General features: G+C 47.1%; 1 protein-coding gene across 4 annotated transcripts in view; it reads right to left on the bottom strand.

The window, feature by feature from the left end:
* Positions 1-20,731, bottom strand: part of CSPP1 (centrosome and spindle pole associated protein 1) — a 1,841,309-nt gene that overhangs the window by 1,217,013 nt on the left and 603,565 nt on the right. For all 4 annotated transcript variants that reach the window (XM_069621145.1, XM_069621146.1, XM_069621148.1 and 1 more), the window contains one exon: positions 17,515-17,942. In XM_069621145.1, coding sequence (XP_069477246.1) covers positions 17,515-17,942 — 428 coding nt within the window. The remainder of the gene's footprint in view (positions 1-17,514; positions 17,943-20,731) is intronic.

Here is a 20,731-nt window from a genome sequence, read left to right as displayed (position 1 = left end):
GCAGGACTCCACTCAGCTCATGTTCTGGTGCCCCATGAAAAGGTAATCTATTCTCATTCTGGTGCCATGGACCGCTGAGTAGAAGGTGTATCCCTTTCACTCCGGATGCAATTCCCTCCATGTGTCCACAAGCCCATAGCCCGACATCAGCTCCTGGAATTTCTCCTGGGGTCTACCCCCTCGCCGGCCTAGCGGGATGGCCCCTCCACTATGATCTAATTCCCGATTTGCCCACATGTTAAAGTCTCCACCCAGTATAAGGAGCCCCTCTGTCCTGGCCATTATCTCTCCCATCGCCTCTTTGAGAAATTCAACCTGGCCCACATTAGGACAATAGATAGCTGCTAGGGAGACCCTGGAGTTGTGCAAGTCACCCGATATAATCACGGCTCTACCGTCCTCCCTCCCCCACCTGGTTACCTCTGTGAGTCTCTGGTTTCTCTGCAGGATGATCCCGACTCCGTTTCGTGGGAGCGGATGCCCAGAAGGTCTGGCCCACGTGTGCTCCCGGGATGGCCCTCTCCTCTTCCGTGACCGTTCTAGTTTCCTGTACGAAGAGGATATCTATTTTAGCATTCTTCATTTCCCTCCCCAAGAGGGAGCGCTTTGCTGGGGAGTTCAGACCCTTTACATTGAGTGAACCAATTCTCAGAAACTCAGCCCGGCCCCTATTCTCATTGTTTGCCATTGGGTCCTTGTCTTGTGTGTACCGTCTTCGCGGCTCTGTGCTTGCTGCCGCCTTCCAATGTGGTTTTGAGACTGTGTGAGTCCTCAAAATCCCCAACCCCAACTCCCTCCCTTCCCTCCTCCCCCTCCCCCTCTTTATCATGACTCCTGCCAACGGGCAAGCCACGAGGGTGAATGCAAGTCCATCCACCGCAGTCCCCTTGTTAAGCTCCGCGTCCCGGGCCGGGGCGGTTTGATTCAATCTCTCAGTTTCTCTAATAGTGTAACGCTCACCTGGCTCCCACAGAGGCGCTGACCTGGTCTGGAATGCCATGATCTCTTCAAGCGTGATGCGCAGGATTCAAAACACCGACTGAACTGGACCCCCAAATCTGGCTCGTCTGGCCCGTAGAAAAATCTTTCTGTAGGTGGAGAAAAGGGGATTAACTGTCTGCAGAGTTTTGTGATTGCTTCCCACCTCCCCTTTGCTCTTCTCCGACCACCTCCGAAATCCCCAATCAAGGCTCACCTTAATGTTTGAATGGATGAGCTCTCCATCCTGCTTCTGGTGCAGGGGCGCATATTTGACCAGTTACTTCACTGGTTTCGGAAGGCGAAATGCCGTAAGTATGCAGTTTAAAAAGTTCCAGAGTAGAGTCTTCTCTTTGTTTGCTTTTCTTAACCTGCGATCTGTCCTTATTTTCAGGTGCAGAGTGGAAGTGATGCTTCGAGGGATATTGCCGGAGATAAACTCAGGCGAGTTTGTGATAAAATGATCCATTTAAACGTCTTTGAATCCCTCTAGTAATGTCTTTCTTTTTTGCCCTTAGGGGCCGGGGTGCGGTACCAGGCCAAGAAGTGGCACTGACCCGAAATGAGGAGTGGTTCTGTCAAATATGGCCAGGTAAGTCTTGTGACGGAAAATCAGGCTTTCCTCATTTGTTCCTCCTGCTCACCTTTTGTCTCTTCTTCTCCCCTGCAGGTGCAGAGATGTGGCGGAATGCCCAGAAGGTCGCGGTGGATAGTGAAGAGCCCACGAGGGAGGTGAGTGATGCGCGGCGCTGCAACAAGTAGCGCAATGCTTTTAAAGAATGTCTATCTTCAGGATCGCTGGCGTGATGGTTCCGGACACAGGTAGGAAGTTAGATTAAGTTCTTGGTTTTCACCTTTTCTCTTCCCTTCCTTCCTTTCAGGTATCCCAAGATCGAGGCGGGTGCGGCTGGAGGCACGATGCAGGAGCAGGTACAGTGAGCGTTCAGCTGCTAGATGCAGAGCAACGCGTAGCACGTGTGGCAGTGCGGGCGTGGTTTAAATAGCCTTGGAAGAAGTTCCAGGTAAGTATTCTTCCACGGTCCCCACCCAAGTAAAATAGTGCCTTTGATAAAATAGTCCCTCCTAAGCCTCATTTGGCTTGAGGCTTCATGCAGCATGGTCTGCGTCAGGTAAGTGCACCAAACACCCTCTTTTATGGGCCTGGCGCCTATGGCGCAAGGACTGATGTCCAACATGAGCCTGGCGCCAAAGGCGCCAGGACAAAGTCCAAAAAGCCCCTATTAGGGACCGCTGGGCTTTTACCCGAGGGCATGATGCCTGCTCCCGGGGGTGCTGGGCCTGTCCTGGTGCTCCGGGGGTAGGCATCATGACAAATAGCGAGCCTCTGACCACTTAGTCCCCTTCAGCTTCCGTTGTGGGGGTGTTTAGTTTCTTGAATTTCCTTCGGCCCTTTATCATCTTTGTGGACCAGGGGCCCTCCGGCTCCCTTCTGGCGCTCTGAGGCTCTTGCACCTCCATCTCGATTCCTTCCTCTGGGGTATCCCCTTTGAGTACCTGCAGCACTTGGGATGCCTCCTTGCTGCTGGTCACTCTATAGTCCACTCCTGAGCGTTCGAAAGACAAGGCGAATGGGAAGGACCACCTGTATCTTATGTCTTGGCTGGTGAGCCACTGGATGAGTGGCCGGCACTCTTCTGCGGGTAAGAGTGAAATCCAAGAGGTCCTGGAAAATCCTCACTGTGGCTCCTTCGAACAAGAAACTCTCCAGCCTTCTCGCTTTCTCGAGGACCTCCATTTTTTCTCTGTAGCGGAGGAAGCGCACAACTATGGACCTTGGGCCGCCCCTTGCTCCACCTCCCCCTCGGTGGGCTCTTTCCAGCTGGACTTCCTTGCCCCCCGCGAGTGTGAAGAGTTGGTTGATGAGGCCCTGAACCTTTCTCCCCACGTCTGCGGCAGTCTCGCCTCTCTGCTGAGTCACACCCATAATGCGCAGGTTGTTTCGGTGTTGTCTGTTCTCTAGGTCGTCCATTTTCAGGGCTATGCCCTCCTCTCTGATTTCTAGGTCTGTTAGCCTCGTTTCGTATTTCATGTCTAACAGGTCCATTTGGAGGTGGTTGTTTTCCATTCCCTCATTTTTTTCCTCTAGCGTCTCCACTCTCCCCCCCGAGATCAACTATAGAGGCTTGTATGTCCGTTCGAATCGCTTTTATCTCCTGGAGGATGTCCTTGAGGTCGTCCTTCGTTAGCACTGCGGGGGAGGTAGGGGGGGGGGGGGTCGGCACTTGAAGGCATGGTGACTGTGTGGTTCACCGAGGGGTGCGTTGGACCGGCGGAAGTGTTGGAGGGAGTGGATTGCGCACGTGGGCTGGATCGGTTCCAGGGCTTCGATCTCTGGTGCCCTTTGGAGTGTGGGTGGGGGCGGCGGCGCCTCTCACCCTGCCTTAATGCCTTCAGGTTTCCTCTGGTCCTCTTGGGCCCTCCCCGCCTCCGTGGAGGCAAGCTCGCATGTGGGGGGGGACCCTGGTGATGACTCCAGTCCTCACGAGGGGGGCCAAGATTGTGATTGGGGCCTGTTTCCCCAGATGCGTCACGGGGGCGGGGGGGGAGTCCGTGCCAGCTTTTACGGGGTGAGTTGCGCTGGTCCGTGCCCGGAGGGCGCCAGAGGGGGGCGCCAAACACAGTCCGCCGAGTCTCAAGTATCAGTTCTCCCCCCTGTGCTCCTCACCTTCTTCAGGCCGCCACACGTCCATTGTGGGCTCTGACCCCCTCACTGGGGGCTCCTTTTCGAGTAGGCCTCCGTGCGCGGGGGATGGATCGGGAGGCTCCCGGAGTCCTGATTTGCTGCTGGTGGTCCGCACCAGAGTAGTTCTTGGTGGTAGGGGGCTCCCACCAGGACGCTCCACTCGTCCTTGGCCCCACGCGATGTCCACACGCCACCGGGGCAGAGCTCCGGGGCCCGCTCGGCGTCCGTGCACGGTGGGGGGCGTGCTCCGGCATCCCCCTCTCGGTGTTATGGGTGTGGGCCGCGGAGGCGACGACCGGCGGCTCCAGGTTCCACGGCGGGTCCGGCCGAGGCCTGGGGCACTGCGAGATGTGACGCCCCCAGTGGCTCCGCTGCACGGCGTCCGAAAAGGTGTCCTCTGTTGCTCGGGGAGCGGGGCCTCAGATCAGGGCCAGTTTGTATCCACTTTTGGAGGAGCGCTTGATTCGTCGGCCCGCTGCCGCGGGGGTGTACGTTCCCGTCGGGGTTACTCCAAACTCCCAGCCAGGGACTGGCTCAAAGTGATAGGCCCTGCGGTGGTGGAGCGCTGGTCTCACACGTCCAGCATGCTCCGCGCCCCCTGGCGGTCTCCGTCCCTCAGTTTTTAAACCACTACTTCAGGCACTAATAGAGTCCCCCTAATTCTCTTCTAGGGAGACCTACTCCAGGCCCAAGATGAAGGCATCTTGCCGAAACGTACTATCACTTGTCACTATAGGTAGCGGTCACAAACTAATATCAAAGCACTACTTTGTTGAAGCTTTGTTTATTTTCAACTTTGTTGCCAAATCCAGTCCCACCAAGGACTTGTAAATACTAAGAAATGTACTGTACCTGTTTCTTAAAAAAAAAAAAATAAAAAATAAAAAAGAGTATAAATGCATGACTTCAAAATGCAAAAAAAATTGACAGCAAAATAAAACATAAGCTGCACCCTCTATTACTATTTATTTATTTTTTGTCTGAGCTTTCTAAAATTTTAAGAGTACTACTACATCTAAAGACATTCTGTATGTATGTATGTGACATGATAGAATAATTCAAGGTCTACTGGAGTCAAGTAGTAGACCACAGAATTCTAGACGTCAGAGCAAACCCTCTTTGTACCAAGTATTATTAGCCCACATCTCTGATGCTCTTAGGGCTCTCCCTTCAGTTACGAAAACATAGAAGCGACAAGGACACCAAGCAGCCATAAAACAGCAAAATGGTTACGCAACTCGCCCGGCCTCCTCAGCCAAGCACACAGCACTAACCCACGAACACAACAGTGCAGGCCTGTTGCCAGCACGACCACGCTCGAAAACCAGGATGGGAACAGACGGCGCGAGGGCGCCTGAGCACCGCGACGGAAACGCAGTCGCTGGGCGCACCAGTTATAGTTATGTTTTTTATTTTGTTTGTAACGCAGCCCTCCACCTAAGAACGACAAACGATAAAAACGAACAGTGTTGGACACGGATCCAGAGAAGAAGGTGGATCAAAAGAGGGAGCCAAGAACCAGAAAAGACAAGCTAACCTGAGAACCCAATCGAGGCGAGACACGAAAATCCCCAGGAACCAACAATGGCAGCACAACTTAGGGTGATGACATGAAATGTGAGAGGCATGGGGACATACTTGAGGAACAGAATCCAATCCTTTTTACGAAGGAAGAAGGTTTTGATTGCATTACTCCAAGAGACCCACCTTACGGCGGAAACAACAGCAAAGCTAACCAAACACTGGGTAGGCCAGGGTGGTGGTGCACATTACTCTAAATACGCACGAGGAGTATACACATGGGTGAACCCAGAAACGCCATGTCAACTAATGGGGATGGAAGCGGACAAAGAAGGCAGATACCTGATAATGTGGGGCTTAATCGAACATGCCAAAATATGCATAGTGCACTACTTCCCCCACCATGGCATACCCATGCACCTCAAACAACTATGTGCCAAAATAGCCCACCACAGAGATGGAACCTTCATATGGGTGGGGAGGGAGGGGGGGGGGGACTTCAACTGTGTTAAGGACGGAATCATTGACCGGTCTGAACCGCCACAACAACCAAAAACACTACCTCACAAGCGCTGACCACCACGATAGACCACCTGGACCTAGCAGATGTATGGAGAGAATTACACCCCTCCGAAAGAAGCTACTCTTATTACTCGGCCGCCCACAGTTTACACACCAGAATAGATTACTTATTCATTGATAGAGAACAACTAATGTACGCAGAATCCCCGACTACTTAGGCAGATCGATCTCGGACCACTCCCCCTTACTCATGCAATGGAAGATCAGAGGCCCCCGGACCCCAATCCCGATGTGGAGAATGCCCACTGAGGCACTTGCTGTTCAAGCGTTTCACGAAAACCTTGGGGAAAAACTTGAATACATACGTCTAAAGAAGGGCACAGTGGACAGATGGAGCACACTATGGGAAGCCATTAAAGTGGTAACGCGAGGCGAAACCATAGCGGGAGCCGGAGGTGTCTGGAAACTAAGAAGAGAACTAGAGAGCATGGAAAGCGAAATAAAGCTGCTAGAAGACCATCTCTCGAGCACCAATGGGAATGAAGAAAAACTCAAGGAGATCAGAAACAACTGCCGAACAGCCTGGGAGAGACTGGACAAGTTCGATTACACAGCACGCACCGCCAGAGCACACAAAGAAGCTGACAAACCAGGTAGACTGCTGGCATGGCTGTGCAACGAGAACACCCACGACACCTACCGACTGAGATTAGAGACAAAAATGGAGCAATACATAGGACACAATCAGCAATCAACGATGTCTTCACAGAGTTCTACTCCGAGCTATACTCCCATAACACAAGGGTACCAAGAGAAGACATTAAGGCCACCTTGGAAGAAATAGAGCTCCCCACATTAACCAAGGAGCAAAGAGAAGCGCTAGGAGGAGATCACAACAGAAGATATAACAGAAGCAATCAGATCCCTTGCCACATGCAAAACCCCATGAAGTGACGGCCTCCCGCTGGAATTTTACAAAGCTTATGAATCTACCTTAACCCCAATATTACAAGAAGTGTTTCAGGAAGCATACAAAACCGGAACACTACCTGGAAGTATGAGAGAAACACTCAATCCCAATGCTCAAACCAAACAAACCCGCAAGCGACTGCGATTCCAACCGCCCTCTGGCAATGCTAAATTATGATAGCAAGTCCTAACCACCATATTAGCTAAGAGAATTGCCAGGGTAATGGGATCCCTAGTTCACAAAGACCAAAATGGGTTTGTGCGAGGCTGAAACACCACAGCTAACCTGCAGAGACTCCAACATATCATGTCACAGACACTGGGGAGCAACAAAGACATGGCAGTGCTATCCCTGGACGCCATCAAGGCGTTCGACTCCATATTTTGGGAATAGCTAATCGAGACCCTGAGGGGATTCAGGTTTGGCAAAAGCTTTGTGAGATGGGTCAAAGTACTTTACAACGCCCCTGTGGCAAGAGTGAAGACTGGAAAAGTGGTGTTGAAGTCCTGAGAGATACAAAGAGGCACTAGGCAGGGATGGCCGCTATCGCCAATGCTGTACATACTGGGGCTGCAGCCAATAGTCAGCTATTTTAGGAAGCCACTTTTTGATGCATGGATAAAGGTGGGAGCAGACTACAACATCATCTCACTATACGCCGATGACGTGCTACTGTACCTTAGGGATCCCCAATTAAATGCTCCAACAGCACTCGACATACTGGACAACTTTGCACGATACTCAGGGATACAATTCAGCAAACAGAAATCCTGTGCATTTCCACTAGCAGGACTTGGAGTAAAAGAAGCAGACCTACCCAAGGTAGGAATCAATTGGCAGCCAGAAACGTTTCGATACTTGGGGGTCAACATTAAACATACACCAGAGCTCACACACGACTGCAACACGGAAGCAGTGATGAAAGGGATACGCAATTCCATGAAATTCTGGTCCAAGCTACTGCTATCCTTGATGGGCAGAGCCTCCATCAGAAAGATAATACTCCCAAGATTCTTATACTACTTCACAAATGTATGCTACTACATCAAATCACCCTTCTTCAAAAGATTGGAAGCTCTGTTAAACGAATTCCTATGGGGCACGACCCATCATAAATTACCCCTCCACATCCTGACACTAATGCATGAAGGAGGGATACAACTATCTGATCTCCAAAAATACTACCTGGCAGCCCAGCCAAGCCATGTCATGAAGTGGATGTCAGATGACCCGTCAGCCGAAATAGGGCTACTGCAACACCAGATAACCCCAACGTTCCCCAAGGAAGCACTATGGAGCCCTTTGATAAACCCACTAAGTACCCCCATGATAGTGAAACTTGGAAAACAAGTGTGGAACAAGACCTGCTTGATGCTCAGACTACACCATCCATACTCCCCGGAAACCCCCATAATGGTGGATGTATGCACAAACCTTGACGACTTACAAGCAATGAGATATTGGGAAAAAGGGGGACTGTACACCTGGGGGGACATGTTCAATGATGGAACCTTCAGAGATTTCAAATCCCTCCACACACAGGAAGGACTGGCAAAGGGCCAGTTTCTGTGGTACCAGAGAGTCAAACACACCGCAAAAAAGAAATGGAGCATATGGCCTGAGGAACCACCGTCAAACCCCCTACTGCAAGAAATGCACGACCTAAGCGATGGCTGGAAACCCATATCCAGATTATACAATCGGTTAGACCCAACCCCCGCAGTATCTCACTGAAGGAAAGATGGGAGAAAGACCTGGGCACCACCATGACTGAAAACGAATGGGAGAGAGCACTAATCTACCCGAAAGAGGTGTCAAGAATATACAGGACTTACATGACCCCGCACAGAGTAGCCGGCTTCAATAAACAAGCCCGATCGCATTGCCCCTGGTGCAGTAACGAAGGCGCAGATATGATCCATGTGTACTGGACCTCCCACAGGGTGCAAAGCTTTTGGACCAAAGTTGAACAGACATCTGGGAAGGCGGGAGTAAAGAGGTTTGAATGGACGCCGAAAGAATGCCTATTAGGAACATTCTCCAGACCAGGCAAATACAAACATATTATAAAGCTAATGGACATGGCATGCATCCTTGCAAAGAGAGCGATAGCGATGGCATGGAAATCGCCTATAGGACCGAGATATGAAGCTTGGATCAAGGAGATGGAGAGATGGACGAAGGCAGAAACCAGCGCCTGGAACACAGGAATCACCAGAACGGACGGTGACACGAACGACACTTTTGAATCATGGAAAGCCCTAATAAGAGACAAACTTCTCGGCAGATCACAAACCCCCCCCATGAACTCACTAGCATGATGAAACACACCTGCACCACAAAATGCGCTAAGTATACCAAGAGCCCCCTTCCAAACCAGAATTCTCGAACCTTGCAACACCACACCACCTAAATGAAAACGGCAAATGAGGAATCAGGAACCAATGTCAACACAAAGTAGCCAGAGGACAGTTACGGTTAATTGTTGTTTAATATTTATATATCGTTAACTAAAGAGCCGAATATCGCACCGTAATCACGTTTAATCATAACACATGATTCTGTAAACATGTTAAAATGCCAATAAAATACTTTAAATGAACAATTTTGTTTCCTTTTTGATGTCCACAGGCCAGGCTGCTGGCAGTGACAAGTGTTTTTAATGGTTTCCAGTGCACTAACAAGCACCATCTTTTTATTGTGATAATGGCAATTTGCTAGTCTTTTTCTCAAAACGATTTCTCTCCTCCTGGTTTAAGCAAGGTCTTTAGGTGGGTTGTGTCTAGCTGGGGTAGTGCTCATCCGTCTCAAAAAACTGCCACGGAGTCAGGTCACTGTCGGGGGCACCTCTGTAGCCCACTAATAAGCAGCCAATATAATTTCTCCTGTGCATGAGTTTTCAATCTTAAAACGCACTACACGTGACTCGCACTCATGGCAATTGAGAATTACAGGGAAGCAAGCGATTTATAAGGTGTGAAGGGACGGCATCTGTCACTGCGAGTGTTATTACTTCTGAGAATGCTACATGCAACACTGACTTTCACAGCGATTAATAGCAAGAAAACCACTAGTATTAAGCCCTAAACGAAAACAGGGTTTTATTGCGTTGTTTTGCATGCATATTGTAAGCACGTCCGGCTGAATGTCTGCTCATTCCAAATACAACTTGACAAGTGGCAGTTTCTGAACGCTTCTTACACATATCGGACAAATGTGCACGTTATTCATTAGGTAGGTGTTCTGCATTTAAAATGTATCTGAGCTGTCGAGTGTAGACAATTGCCCTGAGGGTTGATAGAGACTCATACTAGCTATCATTCCACCATCAGAGACACATAATTATGTTCAGCTGTCACAAAGTTACTGAAATAGCAATCTACACCAGAGACCTGCACTTGATACTACAGCTATTATAATGTCACTTCACTAGTCATTCCTGCTAATAATTGAAGCTTGAAATCCTAAATACTATTTGCGTGTAACGAAATGGTGTATGTTCAAGTCTGTCTACACTATTGTCTGCCGGGAGCCCTTCGAAATCATAACTGCAGTAAGGCACTATACAAACATCCAGTACGCATCCTTGGATTTCGTCCCCTCTAGTCAAAGGTGAGCCACTCCCACTGAGACTAAGGAGGTGAGCTTGCTAAGCTGAACACTCCGTACGGTACCGGGCAAGCTGATCCCACTGTGGGTGACCCCCTATTAAAGGACAGGCACCACTTAGACAGGGATACGTGCTATCCTCCCTTATCTCAGGAATCCCATACATTTGTTGATTACATCAGGATTGACAAATGTAATGAGTTTTCAAAGCATATACCTAAGGGTGGTGTGGCTTTTGACTCTTCAGACACCGTACTCGACTCAGAACAAGTCATAAGCCCTCCCCCTCGCTACAGCAGGGGAAAAGAGTTCATTTGCATTGCTGGAAGGCGGTAAAGACTCGGACATTTAAAAATAACCCACATGAACCAAACTAGAGAGAACCAAAAGCAGAGCTAGAGAGCCTGGGACTGGAGAGGCACTTGTCTTGCACGGATATCGTAGAGGATGCCGAAGGCGAGCAGTATGCAGGACAAAATGCAGAGTGCAACGGATATGGTGTGCCGAGCAATTGCCAGGTCGGGTGAAGTTCACCATTTGCTGACTGCAGGCAGCTGGAGGTGCCGAGGACAGAAGAAAGCAAGACAGAAAGCGAACAACTCACCGGGGGCCTTACCAGTAGATGGACCAGGAGCGAAGATGCCAGCTATAACCGGTAAACCGAGAAAAAGAAAGTTATCGGGGTGGCTTCAGAGTGAATTCTGTGTACCGCGTACTACACAAGCAAGTCGAAGTGAAAGAAGAGCAATTCTTAATGATAAGAACATTGTTAAAAGAGCAAGCCTAAGTGAGGGCAGAGTAATTCTTACTGATACGCGTATTGTTGAAGGAGCAAGCATAAAAAAAAAAGCAATACCATTAGTATTGATACCAACATTGAGGCAGGAAAAAGCCTAAATAAAGGGAGTACAATTATTACGAGCATTGTCAGGGGGAGCCTAAGCAAAGGCAGTGAAGTTATTACAAATGTGAAGTGAACAGTACTAAGAGTAAGAGCCTAAATAAAGACAGTAAGGAAAGAGTTTCTGACTCGATACTGGAGAATTGTGAGAAGTGAACAAAGGGTGGAAAAGCACTGGCAGGTTAGTGCACCATGCAAACAGTGTGCCTAGGACTCACACGGAAGCAAGCAAGTGAAGATAACCTGGCAAGCGAGTATAGCAGGGGAATGAAGGAGGATTATAAAATCTTAGGGGCCAGAACCACTACCTGTGGAACAGATGAGGGAAGACCCATAACCCTTTTGAGGAATGAGATGAAGGAACAATATCCTGGCAGGAGAGTACACCAGGGAAAAGGATTGATAAAGTCCAGGGGTCAGAACCCCCAAGTGTGAAAGTGTGTATTAGACAAGGGAAGACTAATGCCCCGTTAAAGATTCCAGATACAAAGCAAAAGGCTACACAGAAAGGGAAAAGCCTTATTGCTCTAAAGAACCAAAAGATGAAATCAAACGGAGGAACCCTGGCAGGAAAGTAAACCAGGGGTAGAAAAATTAACAAATCTGAAGTTGTAGGATAGTAACACAGGGTGGAGCCATACCCCTTGAAAGAGGCAATGAGAAAAGCATCTTCTTGGAAACACTGGAACTGATTGAGAGAAACCAGAAGAAGCATGGAGGAAGGGACAAACCCCATCTCTATGACTGAACAATATTTCCTTATCTTTTGTGCACCATAGAACCATATGTTTGGAAGTCGAGAATAAGCTGTACCTCTACAGCTCAGAGAAATCACCATTTGCACCTTATATTCAGTTTAGCATATAAGGGTTAGATTAGAAGTTTTGACAAAGGACGCTTTGTTAGACATCCTGACACAGATATTCATTAACTTTATTGAGGCAGGGGAACCCCCTCAGACAGAGGGACTGGTAGGATTTCCCCAACTCCTATTACTCAACCTAACACAGTTTCTGGCTCTTACGCTTGACCCCTTACAGGTGCAACACAGGAGCATGTTCCTGGGAGGAGTGGTGTGCTGCAAAGAGACTGCACCAGATGTGGTGCTTGGAACCATGGAGGAGCTTGCAGAAAACTCACCGACGAGTCTCAGTAGAGACTAAACGATTCCAGCTTAGGCGGCCCAGTGGAGGAAGCCCGAGTCACCGGAGCAAGAGGAGTAACTGAGCTGCCACCCAGAAGAGAGCCTGCTAGAGGCTGGCGGGAAGGGAGCACTTGCTACAACGATGCCAAAGGAAGACGACCGGATGAAACAATGATGCCTCCCTGACACACCCAATCAGAGGAGCACAGACTGATGGAAAAAGGTACGCGTTTGCTTGGGGTAGTAAGAAGGTGGGCAGTACGGTCGAACAGACTTCAAGACAAGGTGAGAGCCAAACGACCCCGTGGCGGGGTGAGAAGCAGACCATGAAGCGGGATCAGAGCAACACACCAAAGAAGGGTAAGAGCAACACCACGGTGGAGTAAAAACAGAACAACCTCAAGACGGGGTGAGAAGCCCATCCCCATACAGAAGGAGGGAGAGTCAACCAACCGCACGGCTGAGTGCAAACCATACAATCCCAAGCTGGGGCAAGACGGCGACCCCAAGACAAGGCACAAGACACATAGTCCTGAGGTGGGCCGAACAGAGAAACACCCTAATGTAGAGAGGAAAGCCAGAGGCCTCAGGGAGGAGGGGTAAACACAGCAAGGATGGAGAGGATGTGAGTATCTTTCAAATATAAAACTTGGAGATGGCCGGGAACCTGATTTACGAATACCAAGGGTATCAGACAAACTGAACGGTAGACAACGTGCCACAAGCCAGGAAAGAAAGAGAGAAGGACACCGACTAAGAGAAAACTCTCTATCCAATACAGGAGGAGTGGGGTGAAAGACAGTTGTGTTGACTGAACAAAGGTGTCAAGGACCCCTTTTTGAAGCAGAGAGAAAAGGAGGTCAGAAGCCAACAATCACTCAATCTTTGGAGCAAGAAACCATTGCTTTGTTTTCATGTGATTGTTTTCTGTATTAGCGGTACAGTCAGGAGTCAGGGTAGGTCATGTTTTCTGGATGATGGACAAACCTTATGTTACTGACATCCTGATGAGCACTCTAGGCCCTATCCTAAAGAAAATAAATAAGTCAAGAGTGTTAGTAACAAAAACAAGTCTTTTATATAAACAGACCATTCATACAAAAAGCCATTTTGTCCGTCTCCTGATTCTGATTTACCACAGAAAAATGTATTTGAAGTATTTTGATGCAAAAGTTCCAAAAATGAATGCTCTGTCCAGGTGGTGCTGGCAACTGATTATATAAATGTAAGAGTGCATGAAGCTAATATTGAACATTTCCAAAATATGGAAATGGCAAAAAATATACTAACATAAGTTGTCAGGTTGTACTTTAATTTTCAGAAACGGCACTGAGAAGGGTTTAAATTAATGTCTTATTCACTTGCATGAACTGAGCAGGTTCATTATCTGCATTGCGTGGATGTCCCTTTGAACTGCAGGAATATCTGTATAACAGCAGTGCCCTGGATCTAACCTCTTATTTGTGTGTTTAATTTTTACTCAAGCGAAGAAGGAATCATTCAGGAAGGATAACCAAAATAGGAAACAAAATTTCTACTCATGTATCATTTGATGTACTCCACTGCATGATTCATTTCATAATAACTGTGCTACCAATGAAACACCTATGTACTTAACTGTAAAACTGGAGATATCCAAAAATATTGATTGCTTTGCGTTTTAGAAGCAGATCTTAAAAGGCTGTAAGGGTAGGGACACAACAGTTGAATAAGAGAAAGTTCAACTTATATGCCCCGTGTTTAGCCACATCCTTACCAAAAACACCTTATTTATTTTATTCATTTTATTCATTTGTATAGCGCACAGCGGCACTGAGGCATTGTGGTGCTGTTAAAGGTTTTTCTTAGTACATACATGCGTGAGTCAAGGAGCTGTCCAAAAAAGGCACATTATATGCAGAGAATGAAGATGTGCGTGTTATTTGTCAGGAAGTACAGTTTCCTGTGGCAGTGACATCTATAAATGCATATTGGGGGAGGGTTAGTTGAACAGGTTGGTTTTTAACAGTTTGCGGAAAACGTTGTATGATTCTTCATTTCTGAGTGCCGCGAGGAGGCCATGCAAGTTCTTAGGGGCTAGGTGTAGGAAGCTGGAGCCACCAGCCTTTACCCTTTTGAAGAGTGGGACCTGGATCTGGTTGGCGAGATGAGATTTGATAGGTCTACAGGATGGGTTGCGGGTGATCTTTTCTGAGAGGTAAGGAGGGGCGTAAGGTAACATTGTTTTTGCAGGAGTGAGTAAAGAATACCAAATCACTGCACGCCCCTTAACTACTTACCATAATAACTGACAACACAGACCCCCACCTTAGGGATGCCTATACCCCACATATGGTGCAAGGGAACAATGAGCAGTTCTTTCTGTACTTTAAAATGCTCTTTCTTTAGTAATCTATGCATCTGTAAACTTGCTGGCCCAAGGAAGGGGCTTAGGATCAGGGAGCGGCAGCCAGAAAGTCCTGCCAGGGGACAGCAATAGCTACGACCAAAGAGCACAAAACCCCCTGGACCTATATGTTGAAACTGATCCCTGCTCAATGAAGACCAGTCAACAAATGCTTCAAAATGCAGGCATAATCTGTACCAAGTGTGTGCTCTTTGGAGCTCAATTGAAATGAATGGCTGGGTTTTTGGTGGTCTCACATAACTTTAGATAATATAATCATAGCCCTTGGAAATGAGGTGTTTCTGTTCCCTTCTGTATTGCCTGATCACTTCTAAATTTCTAACGTCTTGTGGTGTGCCCAAAGGGTATGCTCTTACCCCATTTGTTTTAATATATGCCTTAAACCACTAGAGTTTAAAGTAGAAAGTTTAAAGTTCAAATGGGTATGTCGCTGTAGCAATTGTATCCCAGGTCTAAACTGGACACCTAGTGGTTTAAGGTATATATTAAAACAAATGGGGTAAGAGCATTCTAACAACATTTTTTAAAGGTTGAATGAAAACTGGGGGAGACAGATGTGATTTTCTAGGTCAACAATTGTTTTCTATTTTGCCCAAGCAACATCACACAAACAAAACATGTTGGTTTCTTGCAACCACTTTCAGATTCTCCCATACAGTGGCAAACAGTCTATTTTCTTGTGAACTGTTCCCTAGTCACTGGGTGGAGAATGTTTCTGCTGGTTGTAGATATCTTGAAATGGCTCACTTCATCAATTGCAAAAGGAATACCTTCTCAAATAGCCCTGCTGACCTGTTTTGTCGTAACCCCTCAAACATGGCTCACTGCCCATTCTGGCATAGAAACCTGTGCCACAATTTACCTAAACTTTCTGCTGTTCCCTCATGACCTTATTAGGTTAACAAGACCCATCTTTCCTCCATCACCTACAAATCGAGAGGTGCCCAAAAACATAAATGAAAAGATGTCGAACATTGGTGAGTCAACCCATCTCTTACAACCTGATTTCCTACCACTTATTTACATGTGCTTGGTCACCATAAATTACTTCCCCTGAATGCTGACCCTTGTGAAATAAATCAGTGCATTAACCCTGCAGTCTATTAGGTAAACAGAGTGGTGAATACAACAATATTTCATTGTACCTTAATGAACCCCTCTCTACCTGGTGTTATTCCGCTCTTCCAACCATTCTGGTGCAGAGCGATGTCAAATATGAGGTATGTGAAGTAATTGTGATCATTACTGAACCCCATTTCATGCCAGGTTGCCAGACTATCCGGGAAAGGCCTTGCTGTGGTTTGCGATAAAGGTCATGCCACTGCTTGTTTATCCGGCCCATGCAGGTTGGCGTAGCCATGAGGAACAAGAAAGTGCTATTTCTTCCTCCCTAGGATGCTGGCTTTATTGGTCAGGGATATCTAAGTCTCATTGGGGATCTTTCTCACGAATGGCACAAGCCAACCAAGTGTTTCTGGAAAAGAGTTTCAGGTGAGAATGCTGGAAAAGTTGCCTCTAGTGAAAACTACAATACTTGGCATGACTTCCGCTTTTTGCCACTTCTTTGGGCCAGTTTAGACAAGATACATTCTGTAGTAATTGTGGAAACCATCTTTTTGGTGGTTCTAAACAAACACTTCACAACCAGATACTTTCTTTTATGTTTTACCTTTGGAGCTTTTGGAGTATGTGAGCTTGTTTTTTCTGCTTTTTAGATTTTCTTTGGCTTGGAATTTCAGGTATCCTTACTCTCTTGGATTCCCTGCTCCTGGGACTTTTAGAAAGCTTCTGTATTGCCTTACAACTTTGATTTAGCGTCAAGTGTTCTTCCGCTGCTGGTTCAGACTGTCCCTGGACTAAGTCTTCAATTTCCCTGAAATATTAGCACAGGTAATACTGTGCTATCTTGTTTGTTTTTTCGGGCAGCTTCTAGTGAAATGGCCAGTTATCCACTACCTTTTACTTCAATCCCCTAAGGAAATGCTGTGTTTTTGTGATCTTAGAAGGCATGGAGATCTGTCTCTGTGGGGCCTGGGCATTCCTGTCATCTATAAATTAGGAACAGTGTTGGTAGCTCGGAAAGGTATTCTGAACCTTTAACAGTGGTGGGAATCCTGAGGAGCACTGGGAATCCGGAAAGGTCCTAGAGACCCTGAATAATGCTATAACCTATGAAAGGTGTGGCAATCAATGAGGCCTGAACAGTGCTACTGAAAAAATAAGCAATGCTAAATCTTAATGTCTGAGAAACCAAACTTCAGACCTCCTTCCCATTCATGATGACTCGGCCACCAAGCATTTCTAGCTAAAAAGGAAAAGATGCCAATGGTGTAATCTTTGTGACTGGAAGTGAAAGAAAGGAGGGAAAGAGCTATTTAGAGCGGGAATATCAAAATGTATGGTGCAGGGAGCATGAATTTATTCAGATTTTTTTTTCAGTGTCATGCTTTTTCTTTTGTTTAAAATACAAGCCAAGCCTATTATTTGTCCCAGCTCTCTCAAGAAAAGCAAGTCTAAATATTTATTCATTCACACATTTTCTTTCACGCTCTTCGAAACAATTTCTTGATGTATAAACTACATATGCCATTATTGTTTGGGGCAGTATTGTGTGACATGCAATGAAACAAATAATTTGTGAATGATATGTACAGCCTGTGGTTCTGCACCTTGTTTCCATCATGGTAATTGCATTAGCATTCAAATGAGATGGTTCCGATCAATGATAAGGAGACAATAGACAGTTTATTCAAATTACCTCTCTGCTACGTTATGAAGTCTCGTGGGTATTCGTTCTTTGAAGTCTCTTTCATGTCTAGATATAGGAGGCAAATTCTCGCTGGGATAAAGATCCAAGTGAATTGCAGGTGGAAGTCCATTGAAGTCATGATCCTCTGGGAACCTACGAGGTCTGGTTAAAACGTCAAGCTCGCTCTCACGTCTTTGATGTGATCTGCTGAAGCTCTCCGGCTCATTCTCACTTCTTCTATGGCGTCTTTCGTCCTTTATTTCAATTTCATCATCCAGTCTGCGATATCTGCCTTCTTCTTGTCTCTTTCTGTTCAGTAGCTCCTCATAGGCTTCCATGGAGGTAGATGCATCTTTCCTTGGAGGATGTCCCTTCTGGGATGTCTGTATTTGTTTGTATGATTCAGGTTTGACTTCAGAGTTTACCCTCCTATCATTCTAATAAGAAATGTAAAATATAGTAACATAATTAAATGGAATGCACTATTTCCAACATGAAAATGGCATTTGCTTGTAGCAAAATAACACCATTAACAAGATGTTCATTGGCTTAAAAAAAGATTTGTAATACTATTTGTTGCAGGATTAGGGTAGCTTCATAGGAACAAACATAATGATACTTTCTTGTTGCATGTACGGTTTTGGATCAGACATGTGAATTCCTAAAATAATAGAAAAAATTATTTGTAAGAGGGACCTTATACAATAAAATACACAAAAGAATGTGTGGGAAGAAAAGCTTGCTATCCAGAGGATTCAACCAGACAGAGGATGCAGAGGAAGCAAATGGAGAAGAAAGGATGGGGGCCAGTGTGACAAATCCCTGGATGTTGTCCCTTTTTCCTTGGGGGAGGACCCTTCTCATGTGGCCAAGGGGGGGTGCAGCCACAATCCAAAAGTCCCCTTGGGGGTAGAACAATGGGGGAGGATCACATGGGGAGGGATATCCCTTATTGGATAAGGAACGATCACCTAGGAGAGACGCTGTATACCTCTACCCCTGTCCCATATCACCCTCTTACCCTCCCTCAGGGTCCAGTAGTCGTATACCATGTACCTTTCCAAGTTGATTCTCCCACTTCTATGACTAATATTGAGACGAGTAAGAATGCCAACAACCCATGGGAGGCCTTTGACAAAACTGGGATAAAGGAGAAGTACTGAGCACTGAAGAGCACCCTAGAGAACCAAGAAGAAGGGTCTAGGCAATCTGGACCTAAAGGTATTAAGATGAAGAGGAAGAAAGGACGGTATTCTCCCACCTTCTCCCCTGGGATCTTCCATTCAGGTGGTCGGAGAAGAGCCATAGCTTTTGAATCCTGACCCTAGGGGTGGACAAGCGAGGGAGGATCACCAGAATGGAGGGTCACGGGGGATTGAGAGAACACCCACGGGTGAGACATGGTATTCCCCCCTTCCTAATTACCCACCAACCCACTGTCCCTCAGTCTTTATGGGGTATTTCCACCCTCATCTCATCTCCCCCTACCATTTCCAATAAGAACTGGGATGAGTATGAGCTGATCGGGAGCAATGATGGTTACCCATATACACAACATAGGTATACAAAGGGAGGCCTTCCATCTAACACCTTTGAATTGTCCCACTAATATAAAAAGGGTGGTTCTGCCAGAGTCTGAAAGCGAGCTGGAGATGCTGACTGGAAGAGGAGCCCAGAAGGACCGGTGGAGTGTGGGACGCTGAGACGCTGACCCTGTGTGTGAAAGGGGCTGCAGCGTGGCGAGGGAGACGGGTCTACAGGAAGCCAGAGCAGGACGGAAGGCAGTCTGTTGGCCTTGTTCAGATCAGTGCTCATTCCCCTGGGACGTGTGCCGGTCCCAGGTATGTCCGAGGGGCAGGGGGTGAGACCCTGATCTCGACCCAAGAACCCTTTGTTCTGCTTGCCAGCACTGCACTACTATTGGTGAGTTTCGCAAGCCAGAAAGAAACTCAGTAGCGTGCGGGTGGCTGGAGCAGGAGCGCCGGAAAAAGTGAAGAGCCCAGTGAGCGAATGCTGGATAAAGCAAAGCGTGGAAAAAGGCAAAGCAAAGTAAGCAAAAGCAAACGAAAGCTGAAAAGCGGAAAGAGTGCAAAGCATAGTAACAGAAAAAGGCGCTAGAGGTGAGGAAATAAAGCGACAGAGAAAGTGCGCTGGCAGCACGGAAACAGTCGAGAGGGTGCAGGTGACCGGAAAGTGAGAAAGAGGATGCAAACAACCCGAAAATAGGTAGACAGTGCAAAAGGCATGTACATGAGAAAATGAATGTGCGAGAGCACAGTGAGAAAATTACGGTGCAAGAGAACACACTGAAAAGCAAAGAAGTGTGCAAGAAGCACAGGAAGGTTAACCATAAGGAGAAGTGTGCAAGAGGTACGGAAAGGTGGAAAGAAGGTGCAAGTGTGCACAACAAAAAAAGAAGGTGTGCAGGAAACACAGTAAGGAGGAAAAAGGACAGGTGAAGAGGCACAGAAGGGGAGGTGACAGAATAAGGAGAGGGGTTAGAGGTCAGAGGTAGCGCAAAGAACCCGGCGTTCTCGAAAGTCTGATACTACCCCATGAAAGAAATTTACAGTGAAAGGTACATCCTGACAAGAGGAATTATTTGTTTGTTTGTTGAACTGAGTAAAAGGGGCCTATCCTTGGGGAAGGGAGCCCTAAAAGGCTCACTAAAGACATTGTGGAACTTTGTGAAAAGAGGCCTAGACTTGGGGAAGGGAAACCTGAGAGGCCCAATAGGAACTGTGTTTTCGTTTGGAACCTGAAGGATCAAAGCTTGGGGAAGGGAACCCCAAGAGACCCAGAGACATTGCAAACTCTACTGACTTGCAGCAAGAGCCCGACGTGGGAGGTTCCAAGGGCAACCCTGTTGAACTGAACTACTTTGAACTGGCAGAACTACAGCTATGGGGTAAGACTACCTGAAACCAGCTGTGGTTTACATTTCCTTTTGAATTGCCTTTTTACGTTAAGAAGATCCCCATCACATTTGACTTAAGAGCCAAGCATTGGTTTGGACACAGACTAACTTTGGATTTGGACTTATGGACATTGATGGCCCTTGGAAGCATCAGTTGAGGGAACAATCCTCTTAGAGTTAGGGCCAGGTAGGCAATACACCAACTCCACAAAGTTTGATAATAATGGTTTTCAAACTGTTAATTTTGAGTGTGTCTCTCGATACCATATCTATCTCACAAGACCTAGTGAATACTCCATCTAACTCCAC

The sequence above is a fragment of the Ambystoma mexicanum genome, chromosome 5q (assembly GCF_040938575.1).
Source record: "Ambystoma mexicanum isolate Mex_15411 chromosome 5q, UKY_AmexF1_1, whole genome shotgun sequence".
Taxonomy (NCBI): Eukaryota; Metazoa; Chordata; class Amphibia; order Caudata; family Ambystomatidae; genus Ambystoma; species Ambystoma mexicanum.
Note: the sequence above shows the minus strand (reverse complement) of the source record. Positions and strands in the feature narration are given on the sequence as shown.